The sequence below is a fragment of the Trichomycterus rosablanca genome, chromosome 3 (assembly GCF_030014385.1).
Source record: "Trichomycterus rosablanca isolate fTriRos1 chromosome 3, fTriRos1.hap1, whole genome shotgun sequence".
NCBI classification, from domain to species: Eukaryota; Metazoa; Chordata; class Actinopteri; order Siluriformes; family Trichomycteridae; genus Trichomycterus; species Trichomycterus rosablanca.
In genome coordinates this window covers 44,261,149-44,273,992 of record NC_085990.1, presented here as the reverse complement: position 1 = coordinate 44,273,992, position 12,844 = coordinate 44,261,149, and the positions used below count along the sequence as shown (strand labels likewise).

Genomic DNA, 12,844 nt, shown 5'->3' with positions numbered 1-12,844 from the left:
GCGCTACAGTAGCTCGTCTGCTGGATCGGAACACAGGGGCCAGCCTTTACTCCCCAAGTGCATCAATGAGCCTTGGCTGCCCATGACCCTGTCGCCGGTTTCTTGGACCACTTTTGATAGATACTGACCACTGCAGACTGGGATCACAATCTGGTCCTAGTCAAACTCACTCAAATCTTTACACTTGCTCATTTTTCCTGCTTCTAACACATCAACTTTGAGGATAAAATGTTCGCTTGCTGCCTAATATATCCCACCCACTAACAGGTGCCATGATGTAGAGATAATCAGTGTTATTCACTTCATATGTCAGTGGTCATAATCTTATGCCTAGTTGGTGTTTGTTTTTTATTTAAATATTAGTTACTGATCATTACTCTGGCAAACAATAACTGGCTCTTGGTTATTTTGATATGGCAAACTTACCTGAAAAGCATTTTCTTATATAGGAACAATATCTGACTGTCCAGAGCATTCACTATTGTTAAGCTAATGTAAACCAGTTTCTCTACTGTATACTGTGAGTAAATGAGCTTTTAATTTGTGTTTTCCTACAGTTTTGGAAAGAAAGATGTCGATGAGAAGACCAAGGGAGGAGCTAATAGAGCAAGGAGTGCTTAAGGAGCTTTCTGACAATGGTAGCCATTCTGTGTGTGTGTGTGTGTGTGTGTGTGTGTGTGTGTGTGTGTGTGTGTGTGTGTGTGTGTGTGTGTTTATTGATCCCTCCAGTTATTATTACAAAGGCAGATGAAGCAAAGAAAGTTCACTTTGATGCACTTTTCCAGTATATCATGATATTTTGGAAAGAATTGGCACGTAACTTCTCTTATGTTGATGAAAAATAAAGCAGATTGTGTCCTGCAGCAAAAAGCTTTGAAGGTTTTGTACTTATTGCTGCAGATCCCTATTCATCCAAGAGCTGTTAGAAACACACAAAACAGGACAACTTGTTCTAATCTACTGCATGTGCAACAAGCCTTCTTTGCCTTTCTTTAATCTTATTTAAAGGAAGTAATTTAGAAATTTAGAAACAAAAGCAATCTTTGTTGATTAAGACACTCAGCTGCTTTGCTGCTTCTGGGACAGGAGGTCTTGAATATGTTACAGAAACAATAAAATCAGAGGGTTGTCAGAACATTTTAGAGTGAAAAGTGCCTCCAAGTGTACGAGAATTAGGTTTAAGGCAAACAAAATGGGTCCTACAGCAGGATAATAGCCCAAAGCACACATCCAAAAGTATGCAAGAATGGTTAAAAAGAAAAAAAATGGGCGCCCAGGTAGCGAAGTGGGACATTCAGCACACCAGCTCTGAGATTCTGAACACCCTGGTTTAAATCTCGACTCTGCTACCAGTTGGCTGGTCGCCACCTAGCGGGCACAATTGGCAGTGCCTGCAGCAGACAAAATTGACCATGGAGTTTGCTGGGTGGAAAAGGGGTGGTTTTTTTTAAACACTGTGTAAGGACACTTTAGCAGACCTGTGCAGAAGTGGATGAGCCTTGTATGCGAATCCACTGAAGTACGGGCAAAAAAGAAGGGGTTGAGGGACTGCGTACGTGTCAGATGGGGCGTGGAGCAGGCAAAAATACCCTTCTCGAACTCAGTCGGGATCCTCAATAGCGAAAGACTAATTGGCTATGCTAAAATCAAGAGAAAAAGGAAGAAAATTAATAAATAAATAGAAAAAAATGGACTGGCCAGCATTGAGTCCTGATCTCAATCTAACTAAAAATCTGTTATTGGGGGGGGGGCGGGGAAACAACCCTGCCAACATTTACATTGCTGTGGAAGAAACTACCAGTAGACTGGTGCACAAAGTTCACAGATGGCTACAAACACATTTGGAGGCTGTCTTTATTGCCAAAGGTTGTAACCAAGTATTAAGGAAGGATGTCTTTAATTCTGTCCATGTTGTATACTATTTTTTCTTCTTTATTTCTTTTTTAACTGACTTCATTTATGTTAACAGGCCAACTTTTTGTTCAAATTTGTACACCGATTAGGCATAACATTATGACCATTCTAATATTGTGTTGGGCCCCCTTTTACTGCCAAAACAGCCCTGCACCTACGATGCACTGTGTATTCTGACACCTCTCTATCAGAACCAGCATTAACTTCTTCAGCAATTTAAGCTACAGTAGTTCGTCTGTTGGATCGGACTACACAAGCCAGGCTTCGCTCCCCACGTACATCAGTGAGCCTTGGCCGCCCATGACCCTGTCACCGGTTTACCACTGTTCCTTCCTTGGATCACTTTTGATAGATACTGACCACTGCAGACCGGGAACACCCCACAAGAGCTACAGTTTTGGAGATGCTCTGACCCAGTCCTTACGCTTGCCCATTTTTCCTGCTTCTAACACATCAACTTTGATGATAAAATGTTCACTTGCTGCCTAATATATCCCACCCACTAACAGGTGCCGTGATGAAGAGATAATCAGTGTTATTCACTTCACCTGTCAGTGGTCACAATGTTATGCCTAGTCGGTGTATTTAGACATGCTATTAAAATATTCTAATGATACTACGTTAATACATATCCACTTATTTGGCTTTTTTAAACAACATTCAATCAAGGGTACCAATAATGTTGACCACAGCTGTAAAATGCCATCTTTAAATAATCTACAGTAAGTTCAGGCCATAACAGGTAGAAATACTGCCATCTTTATTGTCAATAAGTAATTCACAGTCTATTTCTTTAGTAATGCACTATTCACTTCTATTTACATGTTTATTAATTTGTTTATTTTACAGAGGCAGCTGAGGCCCATGGCTCTAAGCCACCATATATAAAGAATGGGCATACATTACCTGTAGGGGGCAGCAGTGTAGGTGGATGTAGGGGAATCAAGCCTGTGCAGCCCCTGTCTGATGAATTCAGGAACCATGAGCGCAGGAGTCGTGACCCGACCGACGCAGAGCTGCGCGTGATGCTCAGCCATGAGGATGGCGGACGAGGTCCACGGGTCACCATGGATGAGTGGAAACCCAGTGTGGGCTGGCAGTTAGAGGACATTAGGTATGGAGGCAGAACCCATTTAGATGTGGAGAAAAGGCCCGGACTTATGAAAGGTCTTTCCGAAGACGGCCGTAAAAGTCGACCCGAGAACGACTGGAAGCCCAGCCTGCCGCGCCATGCTTCTGTAGAGGATGGAAGAGGAAGGAGAGGTGAGGCAGTTTAACTTTGTGTCGCTAGCTTTTTTACACTTTCTTTCTTTCCTCAGTGCTTAAGAGAGTGACTGTGCTCCCTCAGGTCCTGCTCTAGCTTATATTCTTATTTAGGAACATGCACAGGGACAGCTCAGCTGAATGCTTCTTTTCCACTGCACGGTACCCTACAGTACGGTATATTTTTAAATATGTTATCCTACATTTAGTGGTTGTTTCCATTGCAAAGTGACCCATACTATACTCAAGTACCCGTGCTAAACCTGGTTACCCTTTTTGAACTGGTACCAAGCGTACATATACAGTGTATCACAAAAGTGAGTACACCCCTCACATTTCTGCAGATATTGAAGTATATCTTTTCATGGGACAACACTGACAAAATGACACTTTGACACAATGAAAAGTAGTCTGTGTGCAGCTTATATAACAGTGTAAATTTATTCTTCCCTCAAAATAACTCAATATACAGCCATTAATGTCTAAACCACCGGCAACAAAAGTGAGTACACCCCTAAGAGACTACACCCCTAAATGTCCAAATTGAGCACTGCTTGTCATTTTCCCTCCAAAATGTCATGTGATTTGTTAGTGTTACTAGGTCTCAGGTGTGCATAGGGAGCAGGTGTGTTCAATTTAGTAGTACAGCTCTCACACTCTCTCATACTGGTCACTGAAAGTTCCAACATGGCACCTCATGGCAAAGAACTCTCTGAGGATCTTAAAAGACGAATTGTTGCGCTACATGAAGATGGCCAAGGCTACAAGAAGATGCCAACACCCTGAAACTGAGCTGCAGCACAGTGGCCAAGATCATCCAGCGTTTTAAAAGAGCAGGGTCCACTCAGAACAGACCTCGCGTTTGTCGTCCAAAGAAGCTGAGTGCACGTGCTCAGCGTCACATCCAACTGCTGTCTTTGAAAGATAGGCGCAGGAGTGCTGTCAGCATTGCTGCAGAGATTGAAAAGGTGGGGGGTCAGCCTGTCAGTGCTCAGACCATACGCCGCACACTACATCAAATTGGTCTGCATGGCTGTCACCCCAGAAGGAAGCCTCTTCTGAAGTCTCTACACAAGAAAGCCTGCAAACAGTTTGCTGAAGACATGTCAACAAAGGACATGGATTACTGGAACCATGTCCTATGGTCTGATGAGACCAAGATTAATTTGTTTGGTTCAGATGGTCTCAAGCATGTGTGGTGGCAATCAGGTGAGGAGTACAAAGATAAGTGTGTCATGCCTACAGTCAAGCATGGTGGTGGGAATGCCATGGTCTGGGGCTGCATGAGTGCAGCAGGTGTTGGGGAGTTACATTTCATTGAGGGACACATGAACTCCAATATGTACTGTGAAATACTGAAGCAGAGCATGATCCCCTCCCTCCGTAAACTGGGTCGCAGGGCAGTGTTCCAGCATGATAATGACCCCAAACACGCCTCTAAGACAACCACTGCTTTATTGAAGAGGCTGAGGGTAAAGGTGATGGACTGGCCAAGCATGTCTCCAGACCTAAACCCAATAGAACATCTTTGGGGCATCCTCAAGCGGAAGGTGGAGGAGCGCAAAGTCTCGAATATCCGCCAGCTCCGTGATGTCGTCATGGAGGAGTGGAAAAGCATTCCAGTGGCAACCTGTGAAGCTCTGGTAAACTCCATGCCCAGGAGAGTTAAGGCAGTTCTAAGAAATAATGGTGGCCACACAAAATATTGACACTTCAGAAACTTTCACTAAGGGGTGTACTCACTTTTGTTGCCGGTGGTTTAGACATTAATGGCTGTATATTGAGTTATTTTGAGGGAAGAATACATTTACACTGTTATATAAGCTGCACACAGACTACTTTTCATTGTGTCAAAGTGTCATTTTGTCAGTGTTGTCCCATGAAAAGATATACTTAAATATCTGCAGAAATGTGAGGGGTGTACTCACTTTTGTGATACACTGTATGTGTGGTGAAAAACCACTAATGCAGACCACTGATTGGTCAAACAGAATGGTCACTACAGTGAGACAATACAAGCACCATATATAAACTAAATATTTTATTCAACAACAAACTTAAACAATGCTAAATATAATTAAACATCAGAACAACTGCAATGAGACAAAGCTAAATCACAGTTACTGTGGCATACTTGCTCTCAATGTCTGGTATAAAATGCTATTAGGTACAGCACAGTGGTTGGGACAGTGGTAGCCTAGTGGGTAGAGCTTTGGGCTGTCAATCAGAAGATTATTGGTTCAAATCCAGGCTTAGCTATGCAGCCACTGATGGGCCCTTAAGCAAGGCCCCTAAACCCTGTCCGTTCCAGGGGTGCCGTATAACTGTACACATGTATGTGTATATATGACAAATAAAGGCATTCTTTTTCTTTACAGATATAGTTTATAAATTGAATGCATGTCGTATTGTGCTATAGTGTAATGTGCAATGGAAAATCATCTTTAATCTCTTTGTATTTTGTAGTTGTAGATTCAGACCACTAGGAATCAATGTGCAGTTCACTAGAATAATAATTTGAATGAAATACACACAGTAACCAACTAAGGACAATTCTTACTCTTAAAGAAAAGTTTGGAAGCCATGAGCCATGTTTTGCACCAGGGGTGCCCAATACGTCAATCGACAGTGCATGCTGGTAGATCACGCTTCATTCAAACAGATTAACGTGATTGACATGAAATGTGGCCACTGTTTCTTTAATTTGCGGTTTGTTACCATAGCTACACCTCAGCCCGCCTAAAGCACTGCTAGTCTAGAAAGTTTTCTTTCATCAGTAGCCAATTTGTGCCATTTTTGCATTTTTCCTTTTGTAACCTACACTGTTTGTGAAGATGAGTGTGCAACCAAGCACAAAGAAATCAAAAACGGTTCGATTCGGGCAAGAACACTGCAAAAAATGTTTCGTTAATATGTGTGAGAAGCTGACGGAGAAATTTTAATCGTACAATCTGACATTCATATGAAGTCAAGGGCCTCTGCTGGAAGGTTTTGGAACATGCCACATATTTTACGGCTTTTTTTTTTATCAACCTACCTGTGTGAATCAGCCTTTTCCCACATAAAAATAATTAAGTCTTAATATCGGTCCACCCTTACTGATGAACACTTGGAAACCTGCTTGAGAACTGACATCAGCAGCTATTGTCCAGATTACATAAACATGGTTGACACCATTCAGTGCAAATCATCAGAATAAGGTTAGTGGGATTTTTCAGTCGTTTGCTCTGTGAAGCTGAATATCAATACTGTAGACCCTTGAGTTACGAACAATTTACCATACGAACGAAATTTTGAATTACGAACCGAAATTCACGAAACACGTGACGTCACCAACAAGTTGACTCCGACCGTCTCTCTCTCTCTCTCTCTCTCTCTCTCTCTCTCTATATATATATATATATATATATATATATATATATATATATATATATATATATATATGTATATATATATATATACAGTGTATCACAAAAGTGAGTACACCTCTCACATTTCTGCAGATATTTAAGTATATCTTTTCATGGGACAACACTGACAAAATGACACTTTGACACAATGAAAAGTAGTCTGTGTGCAGCTTATATAACAGTGTAAATTTATTCTTCCCTCAAAATAACTCAAAATACAGCCATTAATGTCTAAACCACCGGCAACAAAAGTGAGTACACCCCTAAGAGACTACACCCCTAAATGTCCAAATTGAGCACTGCTTGTCATTTTCCCTCCAAAATGTCATGTGATTTGTTAGTGTTACTAGGTCTCAGGTGTGCATAGGGAGCAGGTGTGTTCAATTTAGTAGTACAGCTCTCACACTCTCTCATACTGGTCACTGAAAGTTCCAACATGGCACCTCATGGCAAAGAACTCTCTGAGGATCTTAAAAGACGAATTGTTGCGCTACATGAAGATGGCCAAGGCTACAAGAAGATGCCAACACCCTGAAACTGAGCTGCAGCACAGTGGCCAAGATCATTCAGCGTTTTAAAAGAGCAGGGTCCACTCAGAACAGACCTCGCGTTTGTCGTCCAAAGAAGCTGAGTGCACGTGCTCAGCGTCACATCCAACTGCTGTCTTTGAAAGATAGGCGCAGGAGTGCTGTCAGCATTGCTGCAGAGATTGAAAAGGTGGGGGGTCAGCCTGTCAGTGCTCAGACCATACGCCGCACACTACATCAAATTGGTCTGCATGGCTGTCACCCCAGAAGGAAGCCTCTTCTGAAGTCTCTACACAAGAAAGCCCACAAACAGTTTGCTGAAGACATGTCAACAAAGGACATGGATTACTGGAACCATGTCCTATGGTCTGATGAGACCAAGATTCATTTGTTTGGTTCAGATGGTCTCAAGCATGTGTGGCAGCAATCAGGTGAGGAGTACAAAGATAAGTGTGTCATGCCTACAGTCAAGCATGGTGGTGGGAATGCCATGGTCTGGGGCTGCATGAGTGCAGCAGGTGTTGGGGAGTTACATTTCATTGAGGGACACATGAACTCCAATATGTACTGTGAAATACTGAAGCAGAGAATGATCCCCTCCCTCCGGAAACTGGGTCGCAGGGCAGTGTTCCAGCATGATAATGACCCCAAACACACCTCTAAGACGACCACTGCTTTATTGAAGAGGCTGAGGGTAAAGGTGATGGACTGGCCAAGCATGTCTCCAGACCTAAACCCAATAGAACATCTTTGGGGCATCCTCAAGCGGAAGGTGGAGGAGCGCAAAGTCTTGAATATCCGCCAGCTCCGTGATGTCGTCATGGAGGAGTGGAAAAGCATTCCAGTGGCAACCTGTGAAGCTCTGGTAAACTCCATGCCCAGGAGAGTTAAGGCAGTTCTAAGAAATAATGGTGGCCACACAAAATATTGACACTTCAGGAACTTTCACTAAGGGGTGTACTCACTTTTGTTGCCGGTGGTTTAGACATTAATGGCTGCATATTGAGTTATTTTGAGGGAAGAATAAATTTACACTGTTATATAAGCTGCACACAGACTACTTTTCATTGTGTCAAAGTGTCATTTTGTCAGTGTTGTCCCATGAAAAGATATACTTAAATATCTGCAGAAATGTGAGGGGTGTACTCACTTTTGTGATACACTGTATATATATATATATGTATATATATATATGTATATATATATATATATATATACTGTATATATATGTGTATATATATATATACAGTGAGCAAATATTCGGACAGCGGACAGTGTTTTTTTCGGTGTTTTCTTTATATTTAGTAAAATTCTATATTAAAATGGCCAAAAAGAAGCTGCAGAGAAAGCGTTGTTGTGTTGTATAATTACTCCTGTCAGTAGGTGTCACTGTGTATCAGACAGAGGGGACAGTGAGTGAGAGAGAAGAAGGCTCAGTAAAGTATTCTTTCTTTCGTGCAATTGCACCTACAAAATACAACACTTGAAATAAAGAAGGGAATAATAGAGAAATATGAGAGTTATTGTTGTTTCTGGTAGATACATTTTATTAAAAAAGAAGGAAATTTATTATGGTGTATGGTACAGCACACATACGGTACTAAAATGTGATGTGTGTTTTATGTACAGTACTACTGTGTATTGTTGTTTATTATTGTTTATTACAGGAATGTCTATTTTATAATTTAAGATTTAAGGGAAAATATACTTGTATTTATAACAAAAAAGACCATTTAAGACATCAAGGTCTGGCATGGATTCATTCCATTTACATTATTTCTTATGGGAAAAATAGGTTTAACTAACAAACATTTTGACTTAAGAACAGCCCTTCAGAACCAATTAAATTTGTAAGTCAAGAGTCTACTGTATATGCAACTGAAGTGCATTTAAAAAAGCTTCGGCCACCTTTTTAAAAAGTCGATTTGTCAACTTAAATAGGAGATCGCAAGCCATGAATGTGTGGGCACCCTTGTTTTAGTTCTTTAGAACATTTTTCAAATTTTTTTTTGAATGTAAGTGACTGTGTACTTATGTGTACCGGGTTGGTGTGATGATTGAAAAGGCCACAACTCATTTTTACATACTCATCAAACCATCATGCCTTGTGGATCTTTAGACAGTATTCAGACCTCTTGTACACCCACATGTACTCTTTATACTTCCTGTAGCTTCCTACATTCACTTAAAAACAAAGACTCTTGACTACAAAGCCAAAATTGGATCAGCCCTGGCCTACCGTAAGGCTCTTATCAAACCCCATTCTGTACCTTGTACCATTTAAGGCACATGTCTTGCACATCTTGACCCACCAGTCAGAACTTGAACAGTGCAAACTCTTATGGCCTTTAATTTTATGTTCTATTGCTTTTATCTTTCTTTATGTGAAGCACTGTGCATGAAAAGTGCCATACAAATAAACATTCCTTGTCTTGCCGTACATATTTTTTATTTTATATTCCTCAGAATCCGACAGCAGTCACTATGTTCCGGACATTGAGGCTCTGAGGGACACCCTGCGAGAGCCATTGCCTCCCAAACAGCCTGGCGCGCCCCCCAAATGGTTGATGAGCTCCACCCCTCAGCCTGGCACTGAGTCCCAGCTTCACATGCCCATCCACAGTTCTGCCACTTCCTTTTCCTCCTCCGCCTCCTCTAATTCTCCATCATCCTCAACACCCATAAGTGCAAAACCACTGCGAGCCGTCTCATCCGCTGGGGGCAACATGCCCCATGTTTCCTCCTCTGGCCAGTCTGCCACCTCTGGTATGGGGACAATGCAGCCTGCCAAGCAACCCCCACTTCCTCCACCCAAACCAGTCAACCGCACCACCAACACCGCACTGCTAGGTGAGTGCTCCTGCCTGCGCATTTCTAATCTGACCTTAAACGCATGTGAATGTTAAAACTCATCTACTGTTGTTGTCTAGAAAGCGAAGGTTTCAGAAACACTAAGATATTGATCTTTTCTTGGCATTTTCATAGTTTTTAAAGTACAGGGAAGTATTTTAAATTCGATTAGTGTCAAGTTCATTTCTTTCCTGGCATCGTTTCCTTTCAGTACAGCATTATCTCTAATGACTTCAGGCTTGGCAGGAGTCTTTTTGCTGCAGTGTTGTTTTTGTTACTGTACATGGTATAGTATGGGGGTGCTGATCATCTGGATTCAGTTTGTAAAGTAGGCAGTTATAACCTTGAGTAAAAAGTGCACATTTACTATTAAATATGTGTTAATTAGGGATCACTTAGATGATTTTCTAGGGACAGTAATTGTTCGAGTTTATCTCTGAATTTATTACTAATATTACCTGCTCCCATGTTCACAATGTGTGAATTAGTGTGTATCGAGCTGTGCTAAGTCCAGAGGAATCCACTGATTGTCAGAATCATCAAATTAAAATCACATAAAAATAAATTTAAAAAAAGTTTAGGAGGGCGGCACGGTGGCTAAGTGGGTAACACTGTCGCCTTACAGCAAGAAGGTCCTGGGTTCGATCCCCAGGTGGGGCAGTCCGGGTCCTTGCTGTGTGGAGTTTGCATGTTCTCCCCATGTCTGCGTGGGTTTACTCCGGGTGCTCCGGTTTCCTCCCACAGTCCAAAGACATGCAAGTGAGGTGAATTGGAGATACAAAATTGTCCATGACTGTGTTCGATATAACCTTGTGAATTGATAAATTGTGTAACGAGTAACTATCATTGCTGTCATGAATGTAACCAAAGTGTGTAAAACATGACGTTAAAATCCTAATAAATAATAATGAAAAAACATTTAAAACACGCTAGCACACCAGAGCTGGCGTTTCGAATACATCGTATCGAATCTCAGCTCTGCCATCTGGCTCGGCTGGGTAGCTATATGAACAGCGTTTGGCTGTTGTTCATCCAGGGAGGGAAATGCTCGATAAGGACCCCATAACTGATGCAATTATGACCTCTGCTGGCTGGTTGATGGCGTCTGCACAGAGAGAGGAATAATGCTGATCAGGGTGTGTCTCTCCGTGCACAGGGCTGATTCTCATGTGAACTCGCCTCGTGCAGGTGAAAAGATGCAGTTGGCTTCTGCACACGTGTCAAAGGGGGCTTGTGTCTGTTCGCTGTCCTCAATCAGGGGCGGGGGTCAGCACAAGAAGAGAGGAAGCAATAACAGTGGGCCAGTGATAGCTCAGTGGTTAAGGTACTGGACTAGTAAACAGAAGGTTGCCGGTTCAAGCCCCGCCACCACCAAGTTGCCACTGTTGGGTCCCTGAGCAAGGCCCTTAACCCTCATTGTGTTCAGCTCATTGTGTAAGTCGCTTTGGATAAAAGCGTCTGCTAAATGCTGAAAATGTAAATGTAAACACAATTGGGTAAAAATTGGACGCACTAAAAATCGGGAGAAAATGCATTAAAAAAATATGTACAGTGGTTCCTAGACATGTTAGTATATTATATCTTAGACCTCAGGGAGAAAAACTATATGTTTATTATTCTACCGATTTTTCGGACAAAGTTACCAGACTTGAAGTCCAAATTAAAAAAACACTTTAGGGCAAAATGATATGATTCTATGACAATGAAAGGTGTTCTTCATTTTAGTTCATTTTTATGGTATTGTGTGCAAGCACGGTGTAGGAGAGTCTTGTGTGATTGTACAAACGTTGACAAGCTGCCCTTTTCCCAGTATTTTCTGTGCTTGCTGGATTATTGTGTGACATCTGTCCTTTTAGCCAGTCTTTCCTTTTGTTTCTTACTTCTGCACACCTGACACTTCTTAACTCTAACCTTTACATTGCCAAACTTTGACGGGTGGTTTGGCTGTGGTTATATTTCTGTGGTGTCTGACTCCTGTGGGATGGTTTTTACCCCTGTCAGCAACCACCCTGCACAGGGGTGAGCCCTTTCCCCTCTACTGGTCCTGCTGGAAGCGTGAGGCGGACTATGATGTATACCTGTCCCTGCCTGTGTACTTATACCGTCGAGCAGGAGGCGGGCGCACAGGTAACAGCAAGGCCTAATTGGCACCATAGCAATACTGCCGTGTCTGTTCCATCATCCATCTGCCCTGCATGTGCTGGCATCATCATCATCCTTGCCACCATATGCTCTTAGCTCTAGCTTAGATGCTGGACTAACATGGAGTGCCCAGAGTGCATTTCTGCATGTTTAACACTAAATTTATTCGGCTCTCACTTGCAGTAAGTGAAGTTGCATGCAGCAAAATTAATTGGCATGTAACAAACAGTGTGAGCCTTATTATGATCTGTCAGCACCACAGAACAGCGCCCATCCGCCAGGAGCATCTGCCCAGCTGTTTGCACTGCCACTCGGACACATTGCATGATAAAAGACAGACGGTTATATAGATAGGCTGGGAGTTCATCATAGCCTTCAAATGTGTTCAGATCTGTTCCTATCAATGACTTGCTTTAATATTATCTATGTTTAGCAGCGAGAAGGATTTAAATGAGTATGTTCATTTATACTGTATCAAACTACTACCCGGAAATTGGAAGAATATCATCAGTTCCACACAAACACACTTGAACTTCATAATTTAGTGTCTCCATCCTTTTGAACATACATGCTGCTACTTTAGTAAGTATGTACACTTATAGAGAATGTGTATTTTATTGGATTCAGTCATTTGATTTCAATTATTTCTTTAACTGTTGGTTTTTATTTTTGTGACTGAAATACTTTTGATAAAAAATACTTTTGTCCTAAAATTAGTCATGAATGTAAGCTTGTGTA

At 41.8% G+C, this 12,844-nt stretch overlaps 1 protein-coding gene across 5 annotated transcripts in view; it reads left to right on the top strand.

Annotated features, from left to right (window-relative positions):
• The window catches only part of phactr4b (phosphatase and actin regulator 4b), an 81,262-nt gene that overhangs the window by 54,016 nt on the left and 14,402 nt on the right, over positions 1–12,844 (top strand). For 3 of the 5 annotated variants that reach the window (XM_062991355.1, XM_062991356.1, XM_062991354.1), the window contains 4 exons: positions 558–638; positions 2,764–3,177; positions 9,581–9,964; positions 11,966–12,091. In XM_062991355.1, coding sequence (XP_062847425.1) covers positions 558–638; positions 2,764–3,177; positions 9,581–9,964; positions 11,966–12,091 — 1,005 coding nt within the window. The remainder of the gene's footprint in view (positions 1–557; positions 639–2,763; positions 3,178–9,580; positions 9,965–11,965; positions 12,092–12,844) is intronic. The other 2 variants (XM_062991358.1, XM_062991357.1) reach the window with 1 other exon arrangement.